Raw genomic sequence first — 16644 nt, forward strand, 5'->3', positions numbered from 1 at the left:
AACACTAAAATCATTCATAGTGATGACTGTTCCTCATGACTAGCAGAAACCTTCTGGAAAAATATATGCTTGATTGCATGTATTCCTCCTTTATCAAAATCACACATATACTGACCTTCCCCCCTGCATCTTTGGAACAGTTTCTCAGAGCTACCTGAGGTGCTGTCTCCCAGGATGCAGTCCTCATATTGCCCCAAATGAAACTTAACTCACAACTTTCCTGTTGCATGTTTTTTTAAGTCGACACCCTATAGTTGGTATATCTTTCTAATACATGGTTATGTAGTCTAATAATAGGAATTTTTAATTATATAATTACTTATAGAGAAAAATATATAGATAACTGAAATTTAAAATTCCCAGGTGGCACTAGTGGTAAAGAACCCATCTGCCAATGCAGGAGATGTAAGAGATGATGGTTTGGTCTCTGGGTCAGGAAAACCCCCTGGAGAACGAAATGGCCACCCACTCCAGTATTCATGCCTGGAGAATCCCATGGACAGGAGAGCCTGGCAGGCTACAGTCCATGGGATTGCAAAGAGTCAGACACAAATGACTTAGCATGCACGCACAAAAAGGAATATGTAATAATTGGCAAATTTATTTAGAATTACAGAGTTCTAAAAGAAACAGAAGTCTTATATGCCTGTTAACTGGCAGATGGCTTTGCTTTCAGAATAAAATATTAGATTTGTCACATGTGACCACTGAACTTTAAAAAGAGCAAAAGAAGTATCAACAAACATTGGTCTGGAGAGTAGAAGACTTCAGTTGTGATCATGAGGCTTTGCCACTAACTAGTTATGTAATATTAGCCAGATTACTTAACATCTCTGAATTCCTCTGTTCATTGATCTCTAGACAGAGTACTTAGACTAAATGTCTAAAGCATTTCTTGACCCACAAAATTCTTTGGACAGCTGTAGATAACACTAAAGCAGTCATTACTCTTACTGGAGAGATAAGTAATTCCTTTGTGTTTGTCAACCAAACTGCATCAATCATAAACTAAGCAAAGTTGTTTAATCCATGGGTTTAGCAAGTTAACCGACGTTTATGAAGTGCCTGACCAATGTATAAACCATTTTGCTGGGGTGCGTGTGTGTGTGCACACATGCTGTGTATATCAAGCAGAAGGGATTTACAGAGCTTTCTCTTCTATCTTAACTATTTTTGTATCTTTATCTTTTATTCTTTTCTCATTTTATAGAAGAAGTAATGAGAGTAATCCTTTCAGAATTGGTGCCTTCATCCCTGTCACTATCATTCCAGATGCTTTTTCTTATATTTTTAATTTTTCTTAATGCAGTTCTTCAGCCTTCAAACATCTTTAAGTTACTCCATTCTTTAAAAACAAAAATTTCTTCAACTTTATTTAGCTTAAAGCTACCATTTCAAAATATATATTCATTCATAAATTTTTTTTACTTGGAAAAAAAATCTCCAAGGGCATGGGAAGACATTAAATGTGTGTAAGATTGGAGGCAGGGAGACTGTTACAGTATAGTCCAGAGGAGAAGTGATGAAGTGAAATGTTAGAATCTATTGAAATGACTTCTTAGATGTTGAAGATAAGAGGGAGAAATGAATTTGTGATATCTTGAATCAAGATATGGAACATTGAGAGAGGTAAAGTGGGTTTAGGAGGGAAAGCTGTCATGTTCTGTTTGTGCTGCTGCTGCTAAGTCACTTCAGTCGTGTCCGACTCTGTGTGACCCCATAGACAGCAGCCCACCAGGCTCCCCCGTCCCTGGGATTCTCCAGGCAAAAACACTGGAGTGGGTTGCCATTTCCTTCCCCAGTGCATGAAAGTGAAAAGTGAAAGGGAAGTCACTCAGTCATGTCCGACTCTTGGCAACCCCATGGACTGCGGCCCACCAGGCTCCTCCATCCATGGGATTTTCCAGGCAAGAGTACTGGAGTGGGGTGCCATCGCCTTCTCCATGTAATCCAGTACTAATGACTACCTTCTTTTTCTTGAAGCCCTCTCCTCCCTTGACTTCCATGCTGCTGCATTATCCTGTTTCGGTTTCTTCTTTAACCCTCTCTTCTATAGTTTTACCTTCTCATCAGATGCAGACGTTCCTTGTAATTCTGTCTAAAGCCATTTTATTCTATGTGATTCCTAAGCAGTTTTATCCATTCTCAGTGTTATACATCACTTCTATGATGGTGACACATAGACTTAGATGATGACATATTCAATTCTGTATCTCCTGTCCTAAATTCTCAGTTACCTGTTAGGTATGTTACAGATACCTCAAACTAATTATGAACAAAAACATGGTTTACTTAGAGTTTCCTGTTACAGTTAATAGGTTAACTAATATCTTCCCAGTCAATCAGACCCAAATCTTACAAATTGCCTCTGACTCCTTCTTTATCCCTATCTCCACTCAAATATTCATGTTGATTCTATCTTAATCTCTCAAATTTCCATTTTTGAATGGAACAACTTGTCCTCCTAGGTTCAGATTATCTTTTGCCTAACCTCTTTCAGTAGTTTCCTAACTTGTCTTCAAAGCCTGTTAATTTTCCAGTTCATTCACAAGCTACTACTAGATTTACTCACCACCTAAAACAGCCAAATCCTGTTCTCTTTCACTACATGTAAAATAAATTATGCCCTGTTTTCTTAGTCAAACAGTCAAGGTTCTGTACATTTCTCATTCCAGTTACACTTTCCCCATAGCCAGTCTTCAACCTTATCAGATTGTTTCTCTCCTCTAAACTATGCCAGGTTCTTTCCTGCCTCTGCTTTAGTTCATGTGGTTCTGTCAGTATGGATTATCTTTCCAGCCCCAGTGTATCCCAACCCCGGAAATCCTCTTCATCTCTTACGGCCAGTGCACATCCTTCATCTACTCACCTGTAGCACACTTTCCCTCCATTATGCACGATTTTACTCTGTCTCCTCCGCAGGATTATAAACTCTTGGGTGTAGAAGCTCAGCCTTATTGGTCTATATATGTTTCAGAATACCTAATATTACTTTACACAAAATAGTAGCTTAATAAGTCTTCCTTCTCCTTATTTTCATTCTTCATTTTCTATTAGATTTAAAGGTACTGAAGCTGCTCCTGGATAGTTTAAAATAATTAATGGTTGTTATATATTTAACAAGTAATGCAAATACAATCTAGATACAACTCATTTAAAATGATATATATTTGGAGATAATTTTATTATTTGTACTTTACCCATTACATTATGTCCAAATTCTTTGAAAAACAGTTCACCATTTTTTAAATTTAGGGTGACTTTATCATTGTAGGTTGAAAATTTCTTCTGTATGGGATCCCCACTAGCAGTTTTTTTGGCATTGCGTGGCATCCGCCCAGGAAACACTGGAAGTCAAGACCATATTTTGCCCAGAGAGATTTGTAACCGATTACTCAACATTTTTCATCCAACAGATCCAGTGGTGAGTTGTAAATATGGATATCTGTGTCTCAGTATTAAATTTTTCCTAAGAGAATCTGTAAGAAACCTTGCAAGGTACTGCTGAATTGAGAAAGTATTCATTTACAGACATCTCTTATTTTATTGCACTTCACAGATAATGCAGTTTTGTTTTTTTATTTTTTATAAACAAGTTTTGTGGCAACCCTGCATTGAGTAAGTCTATCGATACCATTTTTCCAACAGCATTAATTTTTAATTAAGGTATATATTTTGCTATTTAGACATAATGTTGTGGCATATTTAATAGACTTTTAAGTATAGTGGAAACTTAACTTTTATATGCATTGGGAAACCAAAAAATTGTATCATTCACTTTATTGCAGTGATCGGGAAGCAAGCATGCAGTATCTCCAAGGTATGCTTTATCTATTACACTTGATAAGTTCATATTTTTAAAATATTTTTCTTTGGTTAGTTTAGGGATTAGGAAGTAAAATACCTTAAAGATGTCCTGTTTATGTTGTATTTATAGAATGAAAGCATAATGTAAAAATACTATCCAGCTAATGGATCCAGTTAATCCAAAGGACAGGAGTCTTCTGAACTTTCAAACCTTAACCAGTTGTAATTCCAATAATGTAGTAGCCATAAAATTTTAAAATCCCACTTTAAATACTTTGTTCTCTAAAGCATGTTGCAACATTGAAATGTGTGTGGTAGATCCTCTTAAAATTGAGAATATTTAAATACTGTGTATTAAACATGGAAAAGTGGAAGAATTTATTTTAGACTGGTAGAATTACAACATTTTGGATTTTTGCATTCTCATATCAGAGAGAATGCAAAAATGGATTAACTGGATCCATTAACTGGATAGTATTTTTACATTATGCTTTCATTCTACAAATACAATATAAACAGAACATATTTAAGGTATTTTACTTCCTAATCCCTAAACTAACCAAAGAAAAATATTTTAAAAATATGAACTTATCAAGTGTAATAGATAAAGCATACCTCGGAGATACTGCACGCTTGATTCCAGATCACCACAATAAAGTGAATCACACAATTGTTTTGGTTTCCCAATGCATATAAAAGTTGTTTCCACTATACTTAAAAGTCTATTAAATTTTTTAATTAAATTTTTCTAATGTAAATAAATTTAACTTTTTGTAAATAAAAATAAATTTTTCTAATGTAAATAAGGATCTTACATCCAGGTGAACAGTGTAATGCGAAGTAAGATTTTTGGATGAGAAAAATTCTTCATTAAATCGTATTGGGGACAAGTATTAAATATAACTAAATTTAAGACAAACTGTTTTAAATAACATTTATTTTCTGAAAAACAGCTTTATATGACTCTGTAAAGTCTTTTAAAAGATCTTTGGCTAGTACCAAATAAATATAACATTAACTAAACACTAGAATTTTAGAAAATTTTCCATATGTTAAAAAAATCAAAACTGCTATATTTAAGAAATAAATTTCACTGAAATGGAATCTAGTATTAAATTCAAATACTGATTGTACAATCTTGGCCAGGTCACTCTGAAACTATCTATTTTTTATCTATATGATGTAGATGATAATATTTACCTCAAGGTTGTTAGGATTAAGTAAAACATGTGCAAAACAGCTAGTTAGACCTCAAGTATATTGTTATATCCATTCATTTTACTGATTTTCCTATAACTTGAAAGTGAACTTAAGATTGTAGGTGAACTGTGAGCTATGTTTTATATAATCTTAAACTTTGTTATACAGTTGACCCTTGAACAGCTCTGGGGTTGGGGTACCAACCTTGTGCTCAGTCAACAATTGGGGTGTAATCTTATAGTCAGCTCTCCATATCTACAGTTTCGTATCCACAGATTCAACCAATTGCAGACCATGTTGTGCTTTAATATCTATTTATGGAAAAAAAACACACATGTATAAGTGGACCCATGCAGTTCACTCCTGTATTGTTTAGGGGTCAGCTGTATTATGGAGGATTACAAATTCATTACAAATTATATTTTATTATTCATTTTATAGTTTTTCTGTGATTTTTTTAAAATAGTTATGTCAGAACTGGGTTAGGCAGTTTTTCTAAACTTATCTATTCTTCCCAACATCCTTCTGAGGTAGTAGAAATTAGGAAGTATTATTTCTTTTCTACAGCTTAGGAAACTGAGGCTCTGAGACTTTGTGACTTGGTGAGTGTCGTATAGTTAATAAGTGACAGAGGCCAGAATATGAATGCAGGGAATTGTATGCCAAGTCCATTGCCTTTTCTGCTATATCGTCCCTATTTCACCTTAGACAAATGGTCTTATATCATCATCTCATGTACTACATTAATCTGCTTGAAAATAGAGTCAACTGAGAGCTTAGATGTTAAAAATTGAGCTTATTTACTGCGCTCCAAGTTACTCTTTACTGCTTTAGTTTTGTTTTTGAGACTTAATATTAATCTAATTGCTAGATGTTATATAAAAATGAATATTCCTCTGAAAAACAAGGTCTTCCCTATAGTTCAAACTTCCCTGTAGCTACAAGGTCTTCCCTTGTAGCTCCTGCCCTCAGGCAGGAGACTGGGGTTCAATCCCTGGGAAGATCCTCTGGAGAAGGGAGTGACAACCCACTCCCAGTATTCTTGCTTGGAGAATCCCATGGAGAGAGGAGACTTGCAGGCTACAGCCCGTGGGGTCGCAAAGAGTCAAGACACGACTGAGCAACTAATATTACTGAAAAACTAATTAAAGGGTACTATTAGCCTAGACTTAACTCGAATTTTTTTTGTAGTCTCATCATTAAGGATATATAATTAGACAAACTACATATTATTAACAGTGAAGAAATAGGAATACATGTTAGGAATGTCAGGTTTTTAATCATTTCCTAAGGTCCTCTGAGCACACAGTAGAATCAGAATGAACAGTTTACTAAAACCTAAGCATTGTGCCTTAATGTTTTGTTTCTTTGAATTTTTTTACATCAAGGCTTATAGATTAGAACCGTTAATACTGAAACACTACAGCAACATTTCACCTGTGCAGATCCACTGGTATAATACATCCAATCCTCTACCTTATGAGTATATGAAGCCAAGCTTTCTCCACCCAGCAAAAGATCCTACCTCAATTTCAGAGAATGAAGGCATCTCAACAATGCCAAGCCCTGTGACTTCGCCAGTCTTGTCTCGCCGACACTATGGGGAATCTATAACAAATATAGGCAAAGCAAGCATATTAGGTAATTTCTCTTTGGTATTCCTCATCAATGAACTTAAGCAATTTTATATAGTCATTAAATTTTAGGTACCTGGAAATACTCTATGTATTACAAAACATCTGAGAGTTAATGTTTAGAGTTAACTACTCTCACTTCTTATATTTGAAGGCAAAAGCCCTAAATTCTCTAGTTAGATCAGATTCTGTAGTTAGAGAATATAAGATAGCTTGATGCACACACACAAAAAAAAGGTGGAGACATCAAGTCCCTCATTTTAACCTTGGCCCCATCACTTGCTGTGAAATCTGGAGAAGTCACATAGTTTTTAATTTTCATCTCCCTCATTTGTGAAATGAGGGGGTGCTTGAGTACTAAGGGTGTCCTTGCCAATCCGTTCTCTGATCTGTGTCCTAAAAGTCTCTCAAATCGTGTCCTTCTTGAGAGCAACAAGGATATTGAATTTCTCTTTGCATGGTCTCCAGTTCCACCCACGGTGTTTGGTGTGGCGCTGGAGCTCAGTTGTGTGCCACTTAATTTGTCCTTTGCTTTTGGTTACAAGTTGCCTTAATATAAAATGCCACAAGATGGCACTGTAAACAGGCTCTATCTGCTGGATTCATTGATATTCATCATAGGGATTGTTTATTCACAGCTTTTTATAACAGATCCACTTCACTTCAGGAGTAGGCATACCAATAGTAAATATATGCCCATGTGAATGGCGTGGTTCTTTTTATTAACATTTTTAATGTTATAAAATACTTTAAAAAACAAAGATCACTTGAATAAAATAGAATCTTTTTTTCTTTGTAAGCTGTATTCCTGCAGTTTGTACAACTCTCCTTCTGTTCAACACCATTTTTATTTAGAAACCTACAATATAAATTGCAGTTTTTTTGTGTTCCCACCCTGGAAAAACATGACTAGGGCTTAGTCTCTCTGCCAACTGACTGTAATTACGGGTGGTGCTCTTTAGCCTGGTATGTGGTGTAATTCAGCAGAATGACTGGCCTGTTTTGTGAAATGCAGGGGCTGCAAGCATTGGAAAGGGACTTGGAGGAATGTTGTTCTCAAGATTTGGACGTTCATCTGCATCACAGCCATCTGAGACATCAAGGGACTCCATAGAAGACGAGAAGAAGCCAGTTGCCTCGCCACCCATGACCACCGTAGCAACGCAGACCCTCCCACACAGCACTTCTGGCTTTCTTGACTCTGCATGTTAGTTCATACTCTTCTTTGCAGGTTTATACTGTGTCCTTTTTAAAACTGGAGGAAGACAAAGCATTAAGATACTAACACTAGCAGTCCACTCTAATCTAAAGTATGCCCTAGCTTTTAAAGAAAAAAATGCTTTTCCTCTACTTACATTTTCAGGAATAATTTGCAGGTAAATGCAGTTTTACTCTCTGCACGGGTGAATTAAGTTAAGAACATTAATAAGTGCCTTGTCACACAGAGATCTTGCACATCAAGCATAAAACAAATCTCTTTGTGGTAAGCACTCCCTGATTTTTATAAAGTAGTTTTTTGGTTTTTGTTTTTAAACATGGTCTTCTCAGGTTTAAAAATTCATTTAGTTGCTACAGATCTATGCTGTATCTACTCTTGATACCGTTTTTAAAATGCTCTGCCAAAACCATCCTGGTACTAATCCCATAGCTCCCTTCATCAACTTAATTATAAAGCCTTCAAAACTTTAATTGTATTGGATCCACTCTATGGCTTCCCATCCTGTCCCTACTACCTTGTGTAAAATAGATACTCAAGAAATGAATGAAAGAATGGATAATTATACTGGACTTAGCAATAGAATGATGCTTTATTTAATTTTTTCCAGTGGATTTATAAGGTCTAAAATCTTAAATAGTTGTGAAACACTAAAACACTTAGTGTATATTTACTTCTGAGGGTCTAAACTTAAAGTTTATTTATAAATGTCCAGTGAAATAAAACTAGTAAGTCCTAGTTTCCATTGACTTACATAAGGAAATGTAGATTCTGAAAGTGGTTACTTCCTTTCCGTAACTATAGCAAGAAGAAAATTTTATTTTCTTTCTCTAAAAATGTTTAAACAGTTCATTTCAGATGCTTAGCTTTGTTTTCTTACCATATCTGCTGCTCTAAATTTTAAAATGACCAGCATTCATTGCCATTCATAAAAAATTAAAAAGGAAGTTGAGATGTGACGGTCCTAGAGGCTGGATCTTTCTCCATAGTCAGCCCCACTCCACAATGAATTATCCTAGCCATTGCTAAGTTGGACATTCCTATTTGGGCCAATTCCATTTTTTAAACTTAATCCTATGCCTGACTCTGAATACTAGAAATTTTATAATTTCAAGCCTTTTGAACACTGCCTAGAAAATTCATTTTAAATTTTGATGTTTGTACAAAACTCATATTTTTAATGAGTTGCTCTACGATTTATTGCTTAATAACAGAAATGAGATTGTAAAAATATAAAATTTTGTCGTAACATGCAGGTCAAAAGAAAACTATAAACTTCTGAAGAAAAATTAACTTTATTTTGTAAGATCGCAGGTAAAAAGCCACAATTCCTTGTAATGTTAACGCACAGCAATGATGCTAGTAAGCATTAGGGTGAATAAGGGAACAAGAAGAGCAGGGTCGAATTTGAGCCCCAGAGAAAAGGGGTAAGGAAGACACAGAATTCTATAGGATCTGAGGGAAAAAACTGTCTTTTAGTGTTTTTGCTATTTAACATAGAAATTTCGAAGTGATAATGATAATAAATAAGAAACTTATTTCTTCTTCCAGGACATGTGAAGGTAGAAATGCTTAGTTTTATTAGCATTATAATATTTTAACAAAATACGTTTTCTGTCATTCTTGCATATAAATTCTTTGTTGGTTCTAACGGTAAATTACTTACCAACTATAAACTCAGCTAACTGAGCTAACGTGATTTCTTAGTTTCGTGTTTTCATCTCTAGATATAGATTTTAAAAGTCCAACTTTTAACATTGGACAACTTCTGTAGAAGAATTATGCCTTTTAAATCAAATCCTCTAGATTTACCTTTGACTTGCTTCAGTAATATACTCTTCTCTGTAATCCTGATTTAGATAAATTTCTTAAATCATAAGTGCTATTTTGGCTGTATCTTGCAAATCATAAAACCTTTCTTCCTTAAATCTTTCTGGAATTTGATCACTGTGATTAGGTGATTCTGGCTTCCTTTTTCTTGCTCACGTTGATTGCCTCAGTTCTTCTGGATAACCTTCATTCTAAGGCTACCGACTTTGATTCTCCTGCTTTTTGAGGGTAAGATGGACACAGACTGAATTCGTGATCAATCAGGGTTTCTGTCTTTGAAGAGTTAGTGTTGTCAATTGAAACTACTTTGCTGACATTGAGTTGAAGCATCTTATATAGCTGCTCTTCATTTCTTTTGAAAAGTATAGGCTTATTTCTGGTGGTTTTACTGTTTCTTTTCGTGTATTCCCTAGTGTTTGTAACATATCATGAAAAGAATTTGTTTCTTTTAGCACTGTTTTGCCTCTAGGTTAGAACTTAAATGAACTATAAATTTGGGGGATGTTTAAGTTTTAACAGATTATGACATTGTATTTCGAAGTTAATTATGCTTACATTTTCCATGACAGAGCTCTTCACAGAAACCTAATTGTGTACTTCTTTTTGTTTGCTAGGTTTAATCAGCTTATTTGGGAGTATTGTTCTAACTTTTGGCCACTGCATCACTGAAGGCCATTTGTAACCATCAGCCAACACTTTACAGCATCTTGTGTTTTTTTTTTTCCCCACAGATTTCAGACTTCAAGAATCGTTCTTTAATCTCCCACAACTTCTTTTTCCGGAAAATGTAATACAGAATAAAGATAATACCCTCGGTATGGTATATGTCAGGAATAGCATTCAGAATGCTGTGAAAACGGTCTACTTAGATTTCTTTTGCTCACTGAAAACTTGATCAATTTTTCTATGAGAGCAGCTTGAATGTTACCATTAACAGACTATTTTAAATGTATTCTCTTCCTGTATTTCCTAATCTTAAATGGTAGTGGTCCTGAAACTCGAGTATTCATTAGTTACTTAGTGTGCTAAAATATATCATATTCCTATATGCTTCTCCAAAGAAGGAACTGTTTAGAGAGAAGAAAAGCATTAGGCCATTTTCTTTCTTTTCTGTTGCCCTCCAGCCTTCAGAGAGCTTCAGTGTTCTTTTCATGTAATATATTTAAATATAAAAGGATTTCATAGTATAAAGAGTTCAATCATTCCTAGTTATTTCAGATATTAATAACACTATCCCTAGGGCTGTTAGTATGCCACAAATGACACCTGGTTTCAACACAAATATTTAATGGTCTTTAGAGGTATAGGCTTGCTTTGAAAAAAATTATTGGCTACAAGAGATATTTTCAGTCTCCTGATTTTCAGCAGATTCAAAATGTACTAGTAAAAATTTATCTTAGCAGTTTAAAATTATTTTTATCTTAACTTCTCATTCCTTTTTTTCTGTATCTCCTTTCTCTTTCCTTTTTTAAAAATAATGGATTTTGTCTTTAACCAAAAAAGTAAGTTACAGGTTTCTCCTTGTATTTTCAAACTGTATCTAATTTTGTAATTTCCATGTTAATAATTGCTAATTTTCATGCATTTTTTCTTCTTTCAAAAAAAATATTTTAACTAGGTATAGCTTCCAAAACAGGGTGTCAGCATAACAAGCTGATTTGGGTTTTTGGCTCCGTGACAGTAGTTTGTGATGATCTAATTCAGTGAACTCCTCTCAAGAAATGATTTTTATAACTGCTGTCTCTAGTCCCTGCTCATGTTATAGTCACTTTGAATATTTAGAGAAAGGATAATTAATCCATTAATCTATTTGTCCTACATTCAAGTAGTCCTTTTATCCACTTCCTTAAAGCCATCCCAGCCACCTAAGCAGTTAAGACCACTCGTCACAACTACACCTTGCTTCAGATGGTAATATGTATATGGTTTCTATTCTTTCTTCTCCTGTTTTTATTCATTCAACAATTTTACCATGAGGCAAGTAGATAGTCACTAGAAAAGAGACATCAAGATGAACCAGTTTCAGTGCTGCCCATAAAGATGTTAAATGCTTAGGTGGAAACTTAAGTATATTTTAGAGGGCATATATTCTTGTAGGGAAGGTGGATAACTACAGAAATAATATAATATATGTTAGAATGTGATGAACCTCATGACAGAGATTCTAAGGAGAGAGAAAATGTTTTCACCTGGAGAAATGAAAAAAAAAGGTTTTGTGGAAGTAGTACTTAAATAAGTAGAGATGAAGAGACATTGCAGAGAAAAGAAACAGCACAGCACAAGCGAAAACAGAGATGGGAAGCACAGGTTATGTAGAGATCTAGAAGTGAGTTCTGAGAAGACCAAGGATGAGTAGAAGGGAGTAGTTCCGAATACGCTGAGGAATGTTTCTCCAACCAGGTGGTAGAGGATCCAGTGGATTTGGCCATCCCCAGAAGTTCCTTTGTATTCTTAGGAGCCTGTGCTTCCCCAAATAGCCCGTCTGTTGTCAAATGTTAGGTGTCTGAATGTCTTTCAGAGTAGATTAGTGTTGGGAAATTTGGGGATCAGAAAATGGCAATGATAAAGCTCATTACGGAGTTTTTGCTATTTTTTTAAAATAAGGGATGTTTAGAGAGTGTTTTTAAATATATTTGGAGCTATGATAAGTCACAAAATGTAAATATTCCTTGGCTATCAAACATCTAACTACATAAAATATATGGTTGCTCTGAGGCAGAGGAAAAATAAGATATAATTTATCAAGAACTCTGAGCATATGTTGCAAATGACTCTTTCATCAGTCATTTGGAAACCCAGTTTCCTTTACTAGTACTTTAAGTGATTTTCTTGGTATCTACTTAAAGCCTAAAATCATGCAATTATAAATCGTAATTGCTATTTATAAATAAGATAATTTTTTAAGATTCATCAAGTTTTTGAAAATTTCTCTCCAGGATGTTAAGACAGTCCCTTTAAATAGAAGAAACCTGTCCAGTTGGTACACATTATAATACTAAAATGGTTACTTTCTATTCATGTACTTTACTTTTTAACACCATATCCAGGTGACAAGCCCTGCGCACAAAAGAACACTCTACTGAAAGCAGAGTGCTGGGGAGACTCTGCCTTCACCCTGGGTGCATGGCAGGCATTTGCTTGGAGAATAAGGAAGGAAGTGTGCCCATATGCATGACTCCCCCAAAAAGAAAGTAAAAGGTGAAAGTGAAGTCGCTCGGGCGTGTCCCACTCTTTGTGACCCCATGGACTGTAGCCTACCAGGTTCCTCTGTCCATGGGATTTTCCAGTCAAGAATACTGGAGTGGGTTGCCATTTCCTTCAACCCATGTTTTAAAACAGTGAAAGCAAATTATTGATGATTGTTAAAAGCCAACAAATTTTTTTTTCATTTTTACCTCTCCTCAACTTGCAGAAATCTTAAATTGTCTTTTTGTAGATACAGGAATATTAAATATTCACTCCAGAGAAAAGGATTAAGTGTTTTTATGTTCTCCTTTTTCTTGACCTAATTCAGTGAAAGAAACTAGGAAAATACTAACCTGTCTAGTGCCACCCCTTCTTGATACAATAATAGTGAGAAGGCAGGTCCAAGGCAGCTCCGTGTAGATTTGGGCCAACTTTGGCCAAGAGCACATCTCACAGCACATGTAGAATAGTACTACCATGTAGTGACCTCACACCGTTGGGAATTCTGTGATCTACATAAAGAAAAAAGATGAGGCATTGGCCCACCTACATCCATCCATCCACCCACCTGTAAAACCAACACAAATATGGTGTCAGCTGCAAACCAGACTGCCTGGGGTAAACCTTTTAAGGAAGATGAGACTGTAAAATAGGTTCATCAAGTACAAGCTGGTTACCTAATTTCCATTTTGATGGTGACAACCTACAGATAAATAGAAAGGGAGGGGATAGGGTAAGCCAATCTAGTTAATGACACTTATTAAAAATCCCCTAGGTGATAAGGACAGGGACACATAATGGGGCAATAAATTCATCATTGAGTTTGTAGTATATGAAAGGCGGTGTTGCACAGTGATAGCACATTAAGAGTACATTTCAGGGACATGAAATCAAAGTGGAGCCGAGTAACACTCGTTGTAACAGGAAAAATCTCCCTTTAACTTTAGAATAACAGTTGTTTAAGACTGTTGGACTAGGAAGGCATTCTACAGTGGCCTTTAAAAGGAATTCTTAGAAATAACATGGTATGGGCTTCACCAGTTTTAATGTATGTTTCCCATCTCTTCATTTTTCCTCTTACTTCTCCTTTTCATAACTGACTTCACCTTGACTCCTCTTCATTGTGTTTGAGAATTCATTTCTTCTTTTCATCTTCTTGTCTGTTGTGCCAGAATGTACCTACGAATTTTAACACAGATGTCCCATGGAATATGAAAGATAAAAGATTAACATTCCTATCCCGCAGTTCAACATGTGGATTTCAACTATTTCTGACTTCTTATGGACTAGCTTATAATTTAAGTGAGAAAAATAGCAGTTTTGTGGAAGGTCTATGTCAATATATTTCATAGTGCTTTATAACCTGATTGGGTATTTATACTGTTTAAGTGTAAATAAACCTTATATAAAAATTTTTAGATAAGATCCATGGACATTCTTTGTCAGAAAAGCACAATTGAGAAAAATAACTATAAATGCATTTTTGAATCACCAAATGGTATTGTTTAAACATTAGCTAAACGGGTATATGAAATCATGCTCTAAAATGATGTGATTTCCTCTATGTGATTTCCAAACTTCCTGGGTAAAGCAAAACCCCACTTTTTCTCCAACCTCCCTAATTTTTGCCAGTTTTTACTTTTTATACCTGCTAGCACGCTGAACAAAAGAGCAGATTTTGAGTCTGAATGGTAGTGATTTTTAGTTTTAAGACAGACCCTTCAAAATACTGTATGGCTTATTGACAGCTTTTGAGAAATTCCTGAAGATGAAATTATCATTTGTCTAAGTGTTTTATCTCCTAAGGATTTGTTAGATAAACCAATTACAGTCTTATAGCCTTGGATTTGATAAGGTGATTTTTCTCACATGTTACAAGGACTTTCTGTGTGTTTTAGAAAAAAACTTAATTGAATTTACTGAACTATTTGAGGACAGCACTGTTGTAAATGAAGTCCTTCCTCTCAAGGGTTACCACTGTTCCTCCCAATTTCACTTTCCCAGCCAGTGGATTCTTGAGCACGGGTATGTCCTAGGTGCATGTTTGGCCCAGCTGACAGGATAGATACTAGAGTAAGTTGTGGCCCTTTGAGGAATTCAGCATAGTGGGGAAGAAAACACTGTAGGACTGTAGTAGATGTTATCTTCCAACATGTTCTCTGAGCCAGTTGATGTAAAGAGCCTCCCCTGTGAAGGAGCCTTTGAGTGCACTGTTGCACTCCTGCTGACATTATTGCATGTAAGGCTGACCCATCATTCTGCAAGAAGACTATTTGCTGTATCTTTCAGGTTAGGCACAGGTTATAAATAGGAAAGCCAGGATTTGAGGCCAGTTTCTTTATTCCAAATATACTGTATGGTACCAAGTGAGATTTTTGTTTTCTTACTTTATTATTCCATACTGACCTGAGCATACAAAGGAGAGGGTTCACCAGACAGAATTGTGAGCTACTGAGGCTCTTGAGTGTCTTCTTCCCATAAGATGAGAGCGGAAAATCACTTTTTAAAAAATAGTAATAATAATTAGGAGAGTCACTTCTGTTTGGTAAATTTTTATTCTCCAAATCTAGTAAGTCTGTGTAGAAACAATCTTACTGTTAAACTTACTGATTTGTTTGACTTCTTTTTAGTGGAACTGGATCACAGAATTGACTTTGAACTCAGAGAAGGCCTTGTGGAGAGCCGCTATTGGTCAGCTGTCACGTCGCATACTGCCTATTGGTCATCCTTGGATGTTGCCCTCTTCCTGTTAACCTTCATGTACAAACATGAGCACGATAATAATGTGAAACCAAGTTTAGATCCAGTCTGAACCCTTGAAGGACATTAATGGCCCAAAACTGATTTTTTTCTTGTTAAATATGTGTGTCAAGATATGAAAGTTTCAGGTTTAAGTATGTTTCAGTTTTGTTTAGGGCAAGAAATATTTGAATTTGAAAGCACTTTATTTTATTTAAAAAAGCAAAACAAATGTTCAGTTCGAAAGAAGTTTATATAATTCTCATCATTTTAATTATGAATCTGACAGAACCCCCTGCAGAGAATCAAGGAAGACCTGGGATTGAGGAAGATTAGGGTAACCTGCAAGTTTATAAATCACAATCTAATTTCTCCCAAATATAAAGGCATATTAATGGGTTGAATCTAATGTATTAACCAAAGTATGTTATAAATCTAAAATGATTAAGGTCCAGGATACTCTATGTAAAGATCACAAGGTGGTATCATTGTTTTAGATTTGTATGAAAACTTCCATTTCCACAATTTCTTTGAAACATGAGTATAACAAGTTTAAAATGTTTTGAATTTAACTTGTTTAGAAAACCTAATGCTGAGAGAAACATTTGAACTACTGTATTTATAGTTTATTACCTCTGACTAATTGCTTTATGTCAATGTATGAAACATTACATTTTTTAAAAATTTCTTTGAACAATTTAAGAACCACATTTATTTTCTATAGTGTTAAGACCCTTTTTTCTCAGAACTCCATCTTTGTACTCTTCAGATGAATATATAGACACTGTGGCATAATTTCAGTATTTTTTCCATTAAAAACTTGTAGTTTCACACAAATAACACTAGTTCAATTATTTTGAAAAAGAAAGTGAACTTTTTATTATGTCACATGCAAAGTAGAAAACTGTTTTCTACTTGACACAGAATACTCCAGAATAGGTACGTTTAGTAAACTTTATTGGAAAATTAGTCAACTTCTTTGGAGTAGGGAGTATAACTATTTTAATTAAGTATATAAGCATCTGTGTGCCA

General features: G+C 35.1%; 1 protein-coding gene across 3 annotated transcripts in view; it reads left to right on the forward strand.

The window, feature by feature from the left end:
- DDHD1 (DDHD domain containing 1) overlaps positions 1-16379 on the forward strand; it is a 64484-nt gene extending 48105 nt beyond the window's left edge. For 2 of the 3 annotated variants that reach the window (XM_068965469.1, XM_068965467.1), the window contains 4 exons: positions 3275-3424; positions 6396-6648; positions 7657-7848; positions 15504-16379. In XM_068965469.1, coding sequence (XP_068821570.1) covers positions 3275-3424; positions 6396-6648; positions 7657-7848; positions 15504-15685 — 777 coding nt within the window. In that variant the 3' untranslated portion in view covers positions 15686-16379. Of the gene's footprint in view, positions 1-3274; positions 3425-6395; positions 6649-7656; positions 7849-10418; positions 10503-15503 lie in introns of all 3 variants that reach the window. The other variant, XM_068965466.1, reaches the window with a different exon arrangement.
- Positions 16380-16644: the final 265 nt, after the last annotated feature.

Source organism: Capricornis sumatraensis, chromosome 2, assembly GCF_032405125.1.
Source record: "Capricornis sumatraensis isolate serow.1 chromosome 2, serow.2, whole genome shotgun sequence".
NCBI classification, from domain to species: domain Eukaryota; kingdom Metazoa; phylum Chordata; class Mammalia; order Artiodactyla; family Bovidae; genus Capricornis; species Capricornis sumatraensis.